Raw genomic sequence first — 13,618 nt, 5'->3', positions numbered from 1 at the left:
ACTATTATGGACGGGGTGACTTACTGTACAATGAAGTAGAAGCAAAAATATTTGACTGAATATCAAACTGTCTATCTCTAATACTTAAGAGAAGATAAATAGTGACGGTGCTGACTAAATGAGAACAGCTGTGTCCCAGGCGCCGTATTTAACTGGGCTAGTAAATCCGCTTCAGACCTCAATCAACATGTAAACACGGTAGTGTAAATCCGTTTGCGAAATTCGTTTTTCGTCTTTCGGAAGATGCATCGCATGTAAACCTCGTGACTATTTGTCGACTTGTCCCGTTGCTGCGGTGTATCACACACTGCTCCTCTATTGCACAGACAGATTCTTTTGATGTGGAGGCTTGCGTCATTGTCTTGGCGTCATCGTACCACATTTCATAATGACATGTCTCTAAAACCGTTTCATGTTTAAAATTTTGAAAAGCATTCTTGACTGGAACACAGCGATCGGTGGAAATGCCAAAAATCAGTAGAAACACTCAATGCTGTACCCAGGATGAGAACTAGGAGGGGGGGGGGGGGAAGGGGGGGCAGGTCATACTAGTCTCAGGAAACAAGGACTCGAGACAACATGCTGCACTTCTTATTAATTAAGACAGTAAAACAGTGAAAAACTGCTTCTAATAAACATTTTAAATACAAGAATGCACTTGTACAATCCGAGAAAACATGCAGCATTTCTTATTTAATAAAATAGTAAACTAGTGAAAAACTGCGTGTATATTATAGGGGGGGGAGGGGTGGCAGCTGCCCCCCCCCCTGCCCCTCGCTGGGTACGCCCATGCAAACACTCTCGATCGCTTGAGCGGTGGAAACCGTACTTCTACGGATCTCGCTCCGTCTGCCGCCACAAGCAGCCATAATGGCGTTGATAAGCCATAAGATGGTGTGAGTAAAGGGCCGAAGCCGGTTGCCTATAAATAAAAAAATCTGGAAACGCGATCGAGACTGTGTTCATTTTTGGCATTGCATGTTTTAATAATCTCAAATTACTCTAAAAGCCAACTTTTTGCTTGGTTCAGAGAATCATGCAATGATGAGACTCCCTCACTTGGCATGTAAATCACGTTTAAACAGGTTAATTGAATCGGTCTGGTGCTAGGGTAAACGGGCTAAAAGGTCAAGACAAATATTTAATTGAGCATTGTTATGTGTATTAAACGATGGTATTTGATTGGTGGGGACGGGGGGGGGGGGGGGGCACATATTTGGAATCTGATTTTGTATAGGAAATGCATTTGCAAAATTATCGAAATAATCTTGTTAGTGTTTCAGTTAATTAATGTGAGTGCAATATCGTCTTTTATGGGAACCTAGACGTCTCAGTCGAAGTATTTAGGCCTCATTCTTCAAATGAGATATGCGGATAGCTCAGTTGTCAAAAACATATGGAACAGTGCTTGCGCGTTGGTGGGATTAGCTAAAGGAAGGAATCCCTCACAAACTAGGTGGAGAAGACCTTCAACAACGTCACCAGTATTTACCTTAATTTACCAAAGACGAAAACTTAAAACACACGTTGACGACTGACATAGTAAATGTAAGTGAAATGTTTGGTATGAATAGACATTGATCATTATAAGTAGTTACAATGTAGCCGAATGTGATAGTTGTATTACATGAAAAATCAACTTTTAATACGTAAGCAGTTGGATTAAAATGAACAAAGAACTTCAGTCGGAAATAATCGATCAGATGATGAAGTGCTTTTAGTTGATCTTCGAGAGCGGCGAATTCGATACAATTATAGCTCTACAAATTGCTAACATCCGTTAATCTTTGATATTTTTGATTGTTACATCATTAGGGGAATATAAATGCTTTCTTATTATTTTTCGTGAATATTTTATAACTGCAACTACAAAACTTAGATGCATTAAGTATTTTCCAGTACCTCACATTGTTTTCTCAGTTTATTGTTGCCATGTAGCAAATTTGCAGGTCTCTAATTTTCGTGATGTTGGATATTTTCAACTAACTCGTCTTTTGGTTGTAGATTTTCCACTCTTGCTGTAGAGAAATGAAATGTAACATACTTTTTAATTCCATACAGAGTTCTCAAAACGAATGAACACTGCTGATATTACTGAATGTTAATAATAATTACCAAACCAGAAACCGGTTTATCGCATACACTTACATAGTATATAACTCAGACGTTATACAGCCATATTGTTTTCGTCGTATAGGTAACCAAAATATCGCGGTTCAGCATATAATATATATCCGGGCTTTAATAATTTTGCACAACACAGTCATAAAGGCACTCGAAAATGGTAAACGTTCCCGAACCGCTTAGTGCTAGTTTCAAGTGTTAGTAACGTGTGACTGCAGCACAAAGTATTGTGTTTGTTTAGTGAAATCAACACGTTGCCATCAAGTGCTAATAGTGGAATAAATAACAAACAAATACGACCATATTGTCGTGACGTATTCATTATTTTCTGATGATACCATGAGGTGAAACATAATAGTTACTAATGTCGCATCGTGGAGTCACAGACGTATTGGATGACCGACGTGCGTCGTCTGTAGTTCATTGCAAATAAATGGCGTAGAGTCTAAGAGCTAGTCACCAAGACATCGTAATCTATTAGGTGCCCAAGGGTGACGGATTTGTCGAACTGTTAGTCTAGGAAAACGACAGCAAATAATTGGGTATTATTTTGTTGGAATGTCGCTATTGAGTATTGCGAAGAAAAGATACTACATCGGCTTTCTGTAGTAGCATTTTTCCCTGAATATATGTAGTTTATCTTTTCCAGAATGCAGTTTCCACAAAGCTCGAAATACTCGTCATAATGTAATAAATCACTGATATTTGGTCGTCATCGAAAAATCAGTAGCCAGTGATTATCATGTAGATTGTTCACCCAACGTTAGGCTGCAGAACGCGTGCTACAATTTGATTCGTAATTATTATAAGCTACCTTTTCGACTTTAATCAATTTCTGTTTTTTCCGATAACTGGTGTTACGTCTAGGAAGGATGAAGTGTAGCTTACTCTTAGGTCCGCATTACACTGTAAAAGAACTTTGTCAAATATATTTTATAAAAAAACTGGGCTGCTTTTATCATATTCCTTGTAGAAGTTAGAGCGTATTCTTAGTTTTAGGAAAGATTACTCATAGACAGTGCCTTAGCGCTCATCGCCACAGTCCATTGGGGATGTTGGCTTAACCATTCACTACCATTCTCCTTTATTGTGTCATATCTCTTTCTAGCCATACAGATCCATTACTTCCAGGTCTTTAGTAACGTGATCTCAGCTTGTCTGTTTTGGTCGAGCCCGTTTATTATAAGAAAACATCTTCTTATGTACTATCCTTTTGGAGAAAAGTAGGAGACTTAGGCATCTTGGTCTCAGATGTCATACATTTTTGGTGTGCACCGTCACTTTGGCATTGAGACGCAACTCATTTTTGACGAGGATAGACAAAGATTTTTGCTCAGTCTTACTATGATGCACCATTCATCTATAATGGTTTATAGAAATCACGGAAAATCTAAATCAAGGTGGGTGGGTGGAAATTTGAGCAACTAAATTCCAGCATTTTAACCACTGCGGTTCCTCGCTTAGTAACGGCTGCATCATTTCTCTAGCGCACACTGGGTCTGTATTTCAGCTCTCTACCACACAATCACTTCGTGCCCGTAAACCCCAAGTTTTATTCTTAACAAAATAATAATCATCTTCTGACTCACCCGTTGGAGCAATATCTTATCGGTGTGACAGATAAAAGCTTAACTGTTCATTTGTACAACTAATGGCCATTCTCGTCAGTAATTTTATTCTGTCCCGAATACTAACTCATGCGTGCCTTAAAAGAGGCGACTTGACGTGGTAAAATATTATGCTCCAAACAACGCGTCAGTTGGAAGTCGTAGAACGTACCTGTCTTTTCAAGAACGCAGTTTTCCATGTATTGGACTTTCAAGTGAAATGACGAAAAAATAAATAACGCCTGAGTATTGTGCACAGAACTCGAAATACTCATCATAACGCAATAAAATACTGATAGTTGAGATTCAGAACAGTATTTATCTATTGCAAAACTTTTAAATTTTTATAATTTAATTATAATGGTATTTTAATTATATGCTTGTCTGGACAACAAATGTTTGATAAATTTTCTGACGTTGCGGCCATTGGTCGTCTTCAGTAGGATACGAGGTACTTCTTCAAGTAGACCGCTGCATCTTATTTAGTATTCAGACAGTGTATTTAAAACTATTGAACTGGATAAAATTAAATTAAACTGGATAAAATTAAATTAAACTGGATAACATTACAATAAACTGGTTAAAATTAAATTAAACTGGGTAAATTTAAATTAAACTGGATAAAATTAAATTTTTTACCTTGTTCATAGCTATTATTTTTCAGCAACTGTAGTATACATTTCACATTAAATTTCAGTCGTCAGTTGTACAGACATTTTTGTTTCGCTTTAACGGTTTCAACAAATTAATTTGCCGTCTTCAGAAGGTTGCGAAATTGGGGATATTATACCTTTTCAGATCTTGGCCATACATTTATGTAAAGTATAAGAAGTATATCACAGTTACTTACTTAGTAGGTATTGATTTAGCGGTGGTCAACATCTTCTTCACAGAAATGCACTGTATGTAATTTCCTTATATACTTAACTGTACTTTTTAGATATGTTATATTTTACTTTTTGGATATATGTTCCTTACCTCTGGCCCAACAGCTAGACGTGTACATAGCTCTAATTCATTTACTGTAATCCTTCTGTGTTTACGGTAATCACATACAATACGTACAGTTTTGGAAATGCCATGGCATTATGCTTCTGTGAAGAAGATGTTGACTCTGCTAAACAAATACTTAGTAAGTTTCTGTAATACGCTTCTTACACTTTACTTAAATGTATGGTAAATGTATAATGATTTATAATGTACCTCATTCTATAGGAGTCTGAAGATGATAAATTAATTTGTTGAAACCTGTAAAGCGAAATAAAAATATCTGTGCAACTGACGACTGAATTTTATTTTAAAATTAAATTCCTTTTTCAGCGTTGCTGTTGGTTCGACGCAGAATGATATTGAAATGTATCTTACTTGAGATGAGGCAAATATGTACAGCATATTGCTCTGAAGAGACGAACACCGAAATCCCATTTGCCATGATACGATGGCACGTGTAATAAGGGTGAATCTACATCTACAAGTGTAGGGCGAAAGGGACTATACCCACCATGTCGGAGGGTCTATCGTACCAATACTGTGGACTTTCTGTCTATGTCACTTGCGGACGGAGCAAGGGAAAGCGACTCGGTAGGCGCCTTAAAGCCTCATGTAGGAATATATAGTGTGCCTACGTGAGTTATACGGCGGTGGTGGCACAATGGTCACAAAGTTTTCTTCGAACACTGGTTCTACGAATTTACCCTGTAGGATTGTAGGATTGCGAGAGAACTATGGTGTCTTTCTTCCAAGGATTTCCTTCGAAGTTTCCCAGCATTTCTGTCAGAGAGGAGCGGAGCAGTACTCTAGAACCGATCGCACTAATGTCTTGTATACGTTTCTTTCCAGTCTCTCTCTCTCTCTCTCTCTCTCTCTCTCTCTCTCTCTCTCTCTCTCTCTTTTTTTTTTTTTTTTTTTTTTTTTTTTTTTTTTTTTTTTTTTTTTTTTTTTTTTTTTTTACACTCCGTGAGTATTAGCCCTAATTACTTGTACCGTGTGATGTGCTCAGGATGTTCAGCCCTGATCTTGTAAACGGATGCTGTCGGTTCCTTCTCTTTGTTGTGTAATTATCTCAGATTTATCCACTTTTAAAGAGACCTGTCACTCATTACACCAAGTGGAGTTTTTTCCAAGGCTTTCCACACTTCCTTCCGAAAGGCCAACGACTGTAGTTTCCTACACACGTCTACACCTAAACTCCGCAAGCTTGTTACGGTGTGTGGCGGAGGATATTTTGTGTACTACACTCACTTTCCACCTTTACCGATCCAGGCATGAATGGTGGGAAGGAAGAACGATTGCCTCTGAACGAAATCGGATCTCTCTAATTTTATCCTCATGCTCTTTTCACGAGATGTATTGCATGAGGGAGTAAAATATTGGTTGACTCTTCTACGAACTTACACTCTCAGAATTTTAACAGAAAATCTTTCAATGACACAAAATACCTCTCTTGCAGCGCCTGCCGCTGGAGTTGACAGAATGCCTTCGTGACGCTATCGCGTTTGGCAAATGAAATCGAACCTTTCTCTTGCGAAACCCAGAACGACGAGCAATATTCAAGTATAGTCGAACTAATAGTTCGTACTACGCCCTTCGTTGAAGGCCTACATTTCCTGAGGCTTCTGCCAGTGAATCTCACTCTGCCATCTGCCTTAACCATTATTAATTATGTGTGGTCATTCCACTTCAGATCGCTCCGTACGCATACTCCTAGATGTTTTATGGAAGTAACTGCTCCCTCTGATTGTTCTGCAGTCGTGTAATCGTACTGTCTATGTGTTCGCAACAAGCTATCTTTGCTTGAGTTGCGGATCAATTACCAGTCCTTGCACCAAGCGTCAGTCCTCTGCAGTCTCCCTGCATTTAGTTACAGCCTTCTAGCGTTGCAGCTTCTCTGTATAGAAACAGCGGAAGGCCTCATGGAACTAACTACGTTTTCTACTGGGCAATTCATATATATTGTTAAACGTAATGGTCCTGAGAAACTGCCTTGGGGCAAGCCCGGAATAACTTTAACATCTGACGACTTCTCTCCGTTCAAAATGACAATCTGTGTTCCGTTTGTTACAAACTCTTCAGTCCAGTCACACAGTTGGTCGGATATTCCGTACGCTCGTATTTTGTTCAATAGGCGGCAATATGAAACTGTATCGAATGCATTATGAAAGTCAAGGAAGTCGCCATCTACCTAGGCGCCTGCATCTACTACTTTCTGGATCTCGTGGTAGGGATGCGAAAAACCAACTGGTTGAAACCGATACTGGTATTTTAGTTCTGAATATTTTTCGGTATGTGTTTGGTCTCTGTTAGAAAAGGCTTTTTTCGTTCTTTTTGCTGATAACCAGTGTATAAATTTGCCGGCGACATTGTGTTAAAATTTTTATTTTAAAATAAAACCTTTTTTAAAAACACGTGTAATGCTTATTCGTAAAATTTCCATTGCTTTCAAATATTGGGTTATTATAGAAACTGGCAAAAGCGATCACCGTTATTTAAATAACAACGCCTACAATAGAAACTAGCAGCAAACGCGTGACAAGAATCGGTACAGCGCTGTTAGAGACAATAATGTACCTGGTGCCCCGTAGCGTAGTCTATTAGACGGTACGCCTGCACATGCAGTGTGTAAGACATACCCCCACCTGGACTATTCAATAGTTTCTCGCTGTCGTCCTCAGGTATCGGCTGGATTGTAGAATGGCATCATCCCTAATTTGGAAGTATTTTATTACAATGTGGAGTAGCAATGCAGTAAAATGCTCCATTTCCTTTCAAAGATAAAAAATGGGAGCAGGCACAAAGAACTTGCAACGTCCACAATGTTCCTTGGAAGAGAAGGTAAGTTTGACTGATATAGGACTACCTATAATTTTGCTGACGTACTGTAAACTTGGGATAATAACTGGACCCTTAGTATTGTGACCGTCCAAGAGTGACGTTGCAGGAAAGTAATCCACTTCTTTCGCTATCGCCACGCTCGTCTTCTTCACGAATAAGCTTCGCTGGAGACAATGAGACCGATTTCTGCCGTAGACTCAACCGCATATCGATTGTGAGCTACTACTCCTTCACCTCCATTAGAATTTTTCGGACTTTGTTCGATGTCTATGGCTATTAGCAATAAAAAAAAGTGAAGATCGGTTATTTCGGAAACCGGTTATTTTCAACGGTTTTAACAGTCAGTTTGAACTGAAAACGAAAAGAACCAGTGTAACCGGAAACCTGTTGTTTCAACGATAGCTGTCGCCCGTACCTCGTGAACGATCGGAAAGAACTGGGTTTCACAACAGCCTTCATACTGCACAGTCTTGTATTTTTGCTGATCTCATGCTGTAAGACAGGCGTCAGAGTAGAGATGGCGGTTATCGTTATGACAACCGGTTTTTGGCTTTCTATTCCTATTATTTTCTGTAATAAACGTAGAAATCAAACAAAGACTGACTCTCCCACAGTTTCAAGATACATACAATCAAAATATTAAACTAAATATGAAAATAAAAGAGTACTTAGTGCGTCCACCGTTCGCTGCATTTCTCTAAAAGTGGCTGACTGCTACAGACAACCAGTTTTCTCCTGCTGGTTCTTATGTTTTGAAACTCCATACCACTATTCCGACATAAGAATATTCAATCAGAAAGGGTGAAAACTGAGGTTGCAGAACTCAAATTTTCGTGTTGATTTGTACTTTTTAAGGGCTTCAAGCTTATACAGGCATGTTATGTAGGCACAGGCAGCAGCAGATCAACTGGTTTCTATTTTTATTGTAAACTATGAATCACCCGTTGAGTTGTTCGTTTTTTCCTTATAATACGTGACAGGTCAATCTTTTAAAGTAAATAGGACATTGAGTACCACGCTTCGTAAAATACTTGCAGACTAGAGCTCGTGCCCTTCTGTAAAGCAACTGATATCCGACGACGACGATGAGGAACTACCAAAGAGACCAGATGGGGCAAGTCTTACACACTACATGTTCCATCCAATCGGCTACGTCACATGGTAACAGGTACAGTACTTTCCCGGCAGTGCTGTATCGATTCTTATAGCAAGTGTTTGCTACTCGTTTCAGTCGACATTGTCATTAAAATAGCACTGATAGCTTTTAGAATTTTCTATAAGATCACAATATTTCAGAGCAAAGCAAATTGTACGAATAAAAAGTACTCTTCGTTTCAAATGATTTATTTAAAAACTGATACGATTCATATTTCAGTTTTTTTACTCGGTTATTAGGAAAAAATAAGGAACACCTGTTATAATCGAGACCGAACAAATACTGAAAAAAACCGGATATTCGGAACGAAAATACCGTTATCGGTTTTAACCGGTTGTTTTTTCCCATCCATGCGTCTTAGTGAAGCACGTTTGAACATTTTGCAACCAGACTGCTACTTGCTGTAGTGAGGATACAACATAGATCCGCGACGAGACGTCACCTGCTGTCGCTTTGTCGTGCTCATCCCGTAGGCTCGCCGCTGCCCTTACCAAGACGGTTGCGTGCGAGCGCGCTTGCTGCCGCTAGCACCCCTGCCAAATAAAGCACACGCACGAATTACAACCGCCATGGAGGGTCAGTGCGATCAATAAATTTAATAAACCATAACCCGTAGTTGGGCCGAGGGGTGGGGGCGGAAGACGAGGCACTGATGGCGGTGGGGGAGGGGGGAAGAAGAGGGGGGGGGGCAGAAACGAAGGGGTCGCGCCGCTATCGACCGGCTAGCCGCTACAATATTCGCGCGGTAATCTCCCGAACACCCACCCTCAGCTCAGATATTTGGGGACCCCGCCTTCTTTCGTTCCGTAAGAAAGAAATTAAACATAAAAATCTTTTCTTTCGGTACGACGTTCAAAAAGTGTACACCGACGGCGAAGAAAGAAATTACGGGGAGGACGAGGGAAGAAGAATAAAAAAGGAAACGGTCGGAGCAGGGTCGGAGGGGAGGGCGCTGGGGAAATCTTTAGAATCGCCCCGCCTTATCGCAGGGTTGGCCGGTCGTCTTGACAACGGCACCAAATATTCTCCCCGTCTCGCGCCTCGCAAAATGTTCGCCGAGTGCGAAAAGGAGCGCACGCCGGTACGGCCGAAAGGAGGGTGAGGGTGGGAGGGAGGGGTCGGTGGTAGGCGAGGCAGGAGGCCGAGGCGAGGAAGAGACGTACGCGCCGAGTGGGATCGCGCCGCTGCGACGCGCACTACGGCCAGACGAGTCGCCGAGAACTGGGTTACGACGCGCGCCGCGGTTCCGCCCGCCGAATGTAGATGTCACTAGTGGCCGCTGGCGGTGGGACGCGGGCTGCGCGCACGCCGCTGCAGTAGCCGGCCGGCGATACCGCGAATGCTTAATGGTACCCGCTCCGCCGCCGCCACGCCCGCCGGCTTCCCGTAGCCCGCTGCTGCCCGAACGGCGCGCTCTCTCGCGACGGGGAGCCTTCCCTGTGGCCGGCGCTCCAACGCCAGCGCCGAGAGCAGCCACGACGACGGCGACGACGACGTCGACGACGCGCGGGCCGCAGCTGCCGCAGGTACTACTGCGAACGCTGTGTCGTCGCCGGCGAGTCATCAGCGGTGTGCCTGGCCCGAGGCGGAGCGATGCTGCAGTGTGCCTTCCGTTTTGTGACAAATGACAGTTCCTGTAATCTGCCGGGCGGGCAACGATAGTAGAAACGGGGTCAGAAGCAACAAGTTTCCGCCGCACAGGAAGAAACTGCTTGCAGTTAACGCCCACCGGCGGCGGCACAGTAGAGTTCTGCTGCGAACGAAAAACGCCGTATTCCTCGTTTCGGATACCTCGAGAAGTTTTGCCTCTCGCAGTCTGTTCTCGTAAGCGCAGATGCACATAAAACTGCACGTGAAAAATTCAGACAAACTGGTCCACTTGTTGTGCAACACAGCGTGATATTCGTGTACCGTACTTTCGCATTATTAGTGAGAGAGAACAATGAAAATGTTCGACATGTTTAGTATGTTCGAGTTGAGCGAAGACTGTCTGAAAAATAATACTTGATGGAATTTCCACGCATTGTAATGGGTGACCAATACTTTCGGTTGGTTGTGTCTTACCAGATGAGAACAGCGAGTATCGCAGTTTTGTAACTGGTGTTCCCGTAATAGGGCGGATGTTCCCCTGCCAAGTTTGGGTGCTTGCGTCTGCCACCTGGCGCTGACGGTTCAGCTGTTGTCCCGGAAGCAGCACGAGCAGCAACGACTAACAGCGCATCCCGCTCTTTGTCACTTTCGTCGTTCTACATTTTTGCAACTAATTATCGCACTTCCTTTATTCCACACTAACATGTTCACCAGTGGTGGGACCGAAGAAAAGCAACGTCCCAGGGATGATATAAAGGTACCGAACCACTCAGAGGAATTACGCAGGTAAGCGAGTAATTCTGCCACCTCGCATATATTTTTTTGCTGTAAATTAAACTGTTAGTGAAAATACCGATATTCTCTTCCTACAAATGACAATTGGCGAGGACGCGTGTAAGATTGGTAGATGGACACATCGGAGAGCCCCATTCTCCCCCTCTCTTACTCAAGAGAGAGAGAGAGAGAGAGAGAGAGAGAGAGAGAGAGAGAGAGAGAGAGAAGGAATAAAAAGAAAAAGCAAAATAAAAACAGGTCTAGGCGTGGCGTTACGAAATGCAAGTGTGTGACGCCTGCTTGGGTAGAGAATATTGCAGAAAGAAGCACGGAGGGAAAAAAAGGAAGAAAGGGGGAACTTAAAAAGAAGAAAAACGTTCAGGGTCAGTTTGGATTGCCATTCGGTTCCGGGCTGTCCGCCTGGGAGGCAGTAGAAGGGGCAGGCAGGCGGGCAGTTAGTCCGCACCGTGCCGCCGACGCGAGCCGCTGCCGACCTGCCGGGCCTGTGTCGCTCTGCTTGGACACGCTCAGTTTTTTCCGCTGCGTTTTGGTCGGACGGCTTCGGGCGCGCCCGCTCGCGCCGATCTATATCCCGAAAGGTCATAAGAGCCGGCGGACACCGCGGTAGGGCCTACAGTATTTTTGACAGCAGGTGGTGGCCGGCAAGGGCAGCACGCGAGGCAGGAAGAGAGACTGGGAAGGCTTTCTGGCGAGTTCTCCGAAGTGCCTAGCAAAAACACACGAAAACTACACAAATACCGAAATTTTTTCCCAGTGGCTGTGTCTTACGAAACTGTGTTCCTCGCCATTTATTATACTTCACTCGGCCATCGGGGAGAAATATCTGTACCATCGACATCGGAGAGAGACAGAGAGAGAGAGAGAGAGAAGAGCGAGAGGGGGGCGAGTTGTGTGTGCGATTTTACGAGCGAGCGCCGAGTACGGACTCGCGAGTTCGGGCTGTGGTGGGGAGCGCCAGCGCTGCGAAACTACTCCCCCTCCCCCTCTTCCTTTGCTGAACGAATCTCCCTCCCTCTCTCTTTCTCTCCCTCCATCTGTCGCGCTCGTCCCCTCCCTCCAGTCGTTCCCCCCCAACGTTCTGCTAAAGATCGCATCGAAGACGCGGCAATAGGCGGTGCAACGTGTTGCGTCATGAGAGACATGACGTCACAAGTAGGGTGAAGGCAAAAATGGCGGAGTGCTCCTATGCTCGCTGTGTTCAGGAGCGCCGAGCAATCAAAAAAGAGCTGCAAAGATGGACGAAGAATATGGTTTTCGTAGTAGGTGAGTGGCAAAAGTGTCATAGATTCCAGAGGAGGTGCATCTCCCTGTTACTCTGTGCTGTGTGTCTGCAGAATAACCTTCGTGTTTTCGACCTGTTGCCAAAAAATGCTTAAAACACAGTTCCGTATTTTGGCTAGGATGACGACTGCAGTCTGCTGTCGGACAGTGTGATGTTTCGCATCGTAGCGCCGCACACGCCTGCATCGATGCACTACAACCGTGGCTATTCGTGTGAGTGGAAGTGTTTTCTATAGAACAACGCGCTTTTTTTTCTTTTTTGCAGATATTCGCTAATGTTTGCGTGTGCAACCGAATTAAAACATCAGCTGAGATGGGGGGTTAAGGCCTCTGCGCAGAACAGCCGAGGCTTAGTTGTCATCGACTTAGTACGTAACTGAGCGTTTACCATGACCCACCGCAATAGTCGCGGAGTAAATAGTAGGTGAAAATGAAAAAGTAGGTAACGCCGAGCCGACAAGTGACAAACAGGAGACGTGAATGCATAGTGATGTGATGTTGCGCTCTTACAATTGTTTGCATAGAGCAGCTGTGCGACGTCAAAACACACGGTAAATGAAATAGCGTGCGAAGCACGGCGCTCTACATCCACGAAATGCGCCGCGGTTGCAGGCGACTCTCACAGGTAAGAAGTACAATCGAAAATGCATTTTCATTCGCCGGCAGAACGCTTCCGTGAGAGAACGCGTGTTTTCAAAATCACGTGATATTATTTCTAATAGAAAGAGAACTCGTGTTTGCAAAATTGTATGGCATCATTTGTGATAAAAGAGATTGGGAGCACAAACTTCGAGTCCGAACAGTAACTAAAGATTAATTTTTATCGTAGGACTTTATCGAAATAATTGTAAACGATAAATGAAATGCGGTCATTCGTACTTTGTTGCCTTAAAGTGCGTCGTATATTTACACGCTATTCAGAGCAGTTTGAGATTCTGTTTACGATACTGCTTGGAAGAATGGAAAGTGATCACGACTACATCGGTTTCATTCCTATAATTATAAATACTGCGCTATGGAAATTTGTGTCATATTTTGTCGCTGGCTTGTATTTTACATACTGCTTGTCTGTTTCGATGATTTGACAGTGCGACTAAGTTTGTGAATGTCCGTAGAGCGAAAGTCAACAATTTTTGACTACGTCCATGGCAACAATGTCGCTGTTTCTTGACACTTCGTGAAACTGGCGACTGCAGTCTTTTAAAAATACTATAATTTGGCGAGCTATAGACAA

The 13,618-nt window shown here is 43.1% G+C and overlaps 1 protein-coding gene across 6 annotated transcripts in view; it reads left to right on the top strand.

Moving 5' to 3' along the window:
• Positions 1-13,618, top strand: part of LOC126354616 (mushroom body large-type Kenyon cell-specific protein 1) — a 146,025-nt gene that overhangs the window by 115,184 nt on the left and 17,223 nt on the right. The window contains exon 1 of one of the 6 annotated variants that reach the window (XM_050004378.1): positions 10,261-11,094. The exons of 2 other annotated variants lie outside the window; for them this stretch is intronic. Coding sequence is in view for 2 of the 4 variants with exons in the window: in XM_050004376.1 (XP_049860333.1) it covers positions 12,273-12,366 (94 nt within the window). In the remaining 2 variants the exon portion in view is untranslated. 3 more of the 6 variants (XM_050004376.1, XM_050004377.1, XM_050004379.1) reach the window with 3 other exon arrangements.

The sequence above is a fragment of the Schistocerca gregaria genome, chromosome 3, assembly GCF_023897955.1.
Source record: "Schistocerca gregaria isolate iqSchGreg1 chromosome 3, iqSchGreg1.2, whole genome shotgun sequence".
In the NCBI taxonomy this organism is placed as follows: domain Eukaryota; kingdom Metazoa; phylum Arthropoda; class Insecta; order Orthoptera; family Acrididae; genus Schistocerca; species Schistocerca gregaria.
Note: the sequence above shows the minus strand (reverse complement) of the source record. Positions and strands in the feature narration are given on the sequence as shown.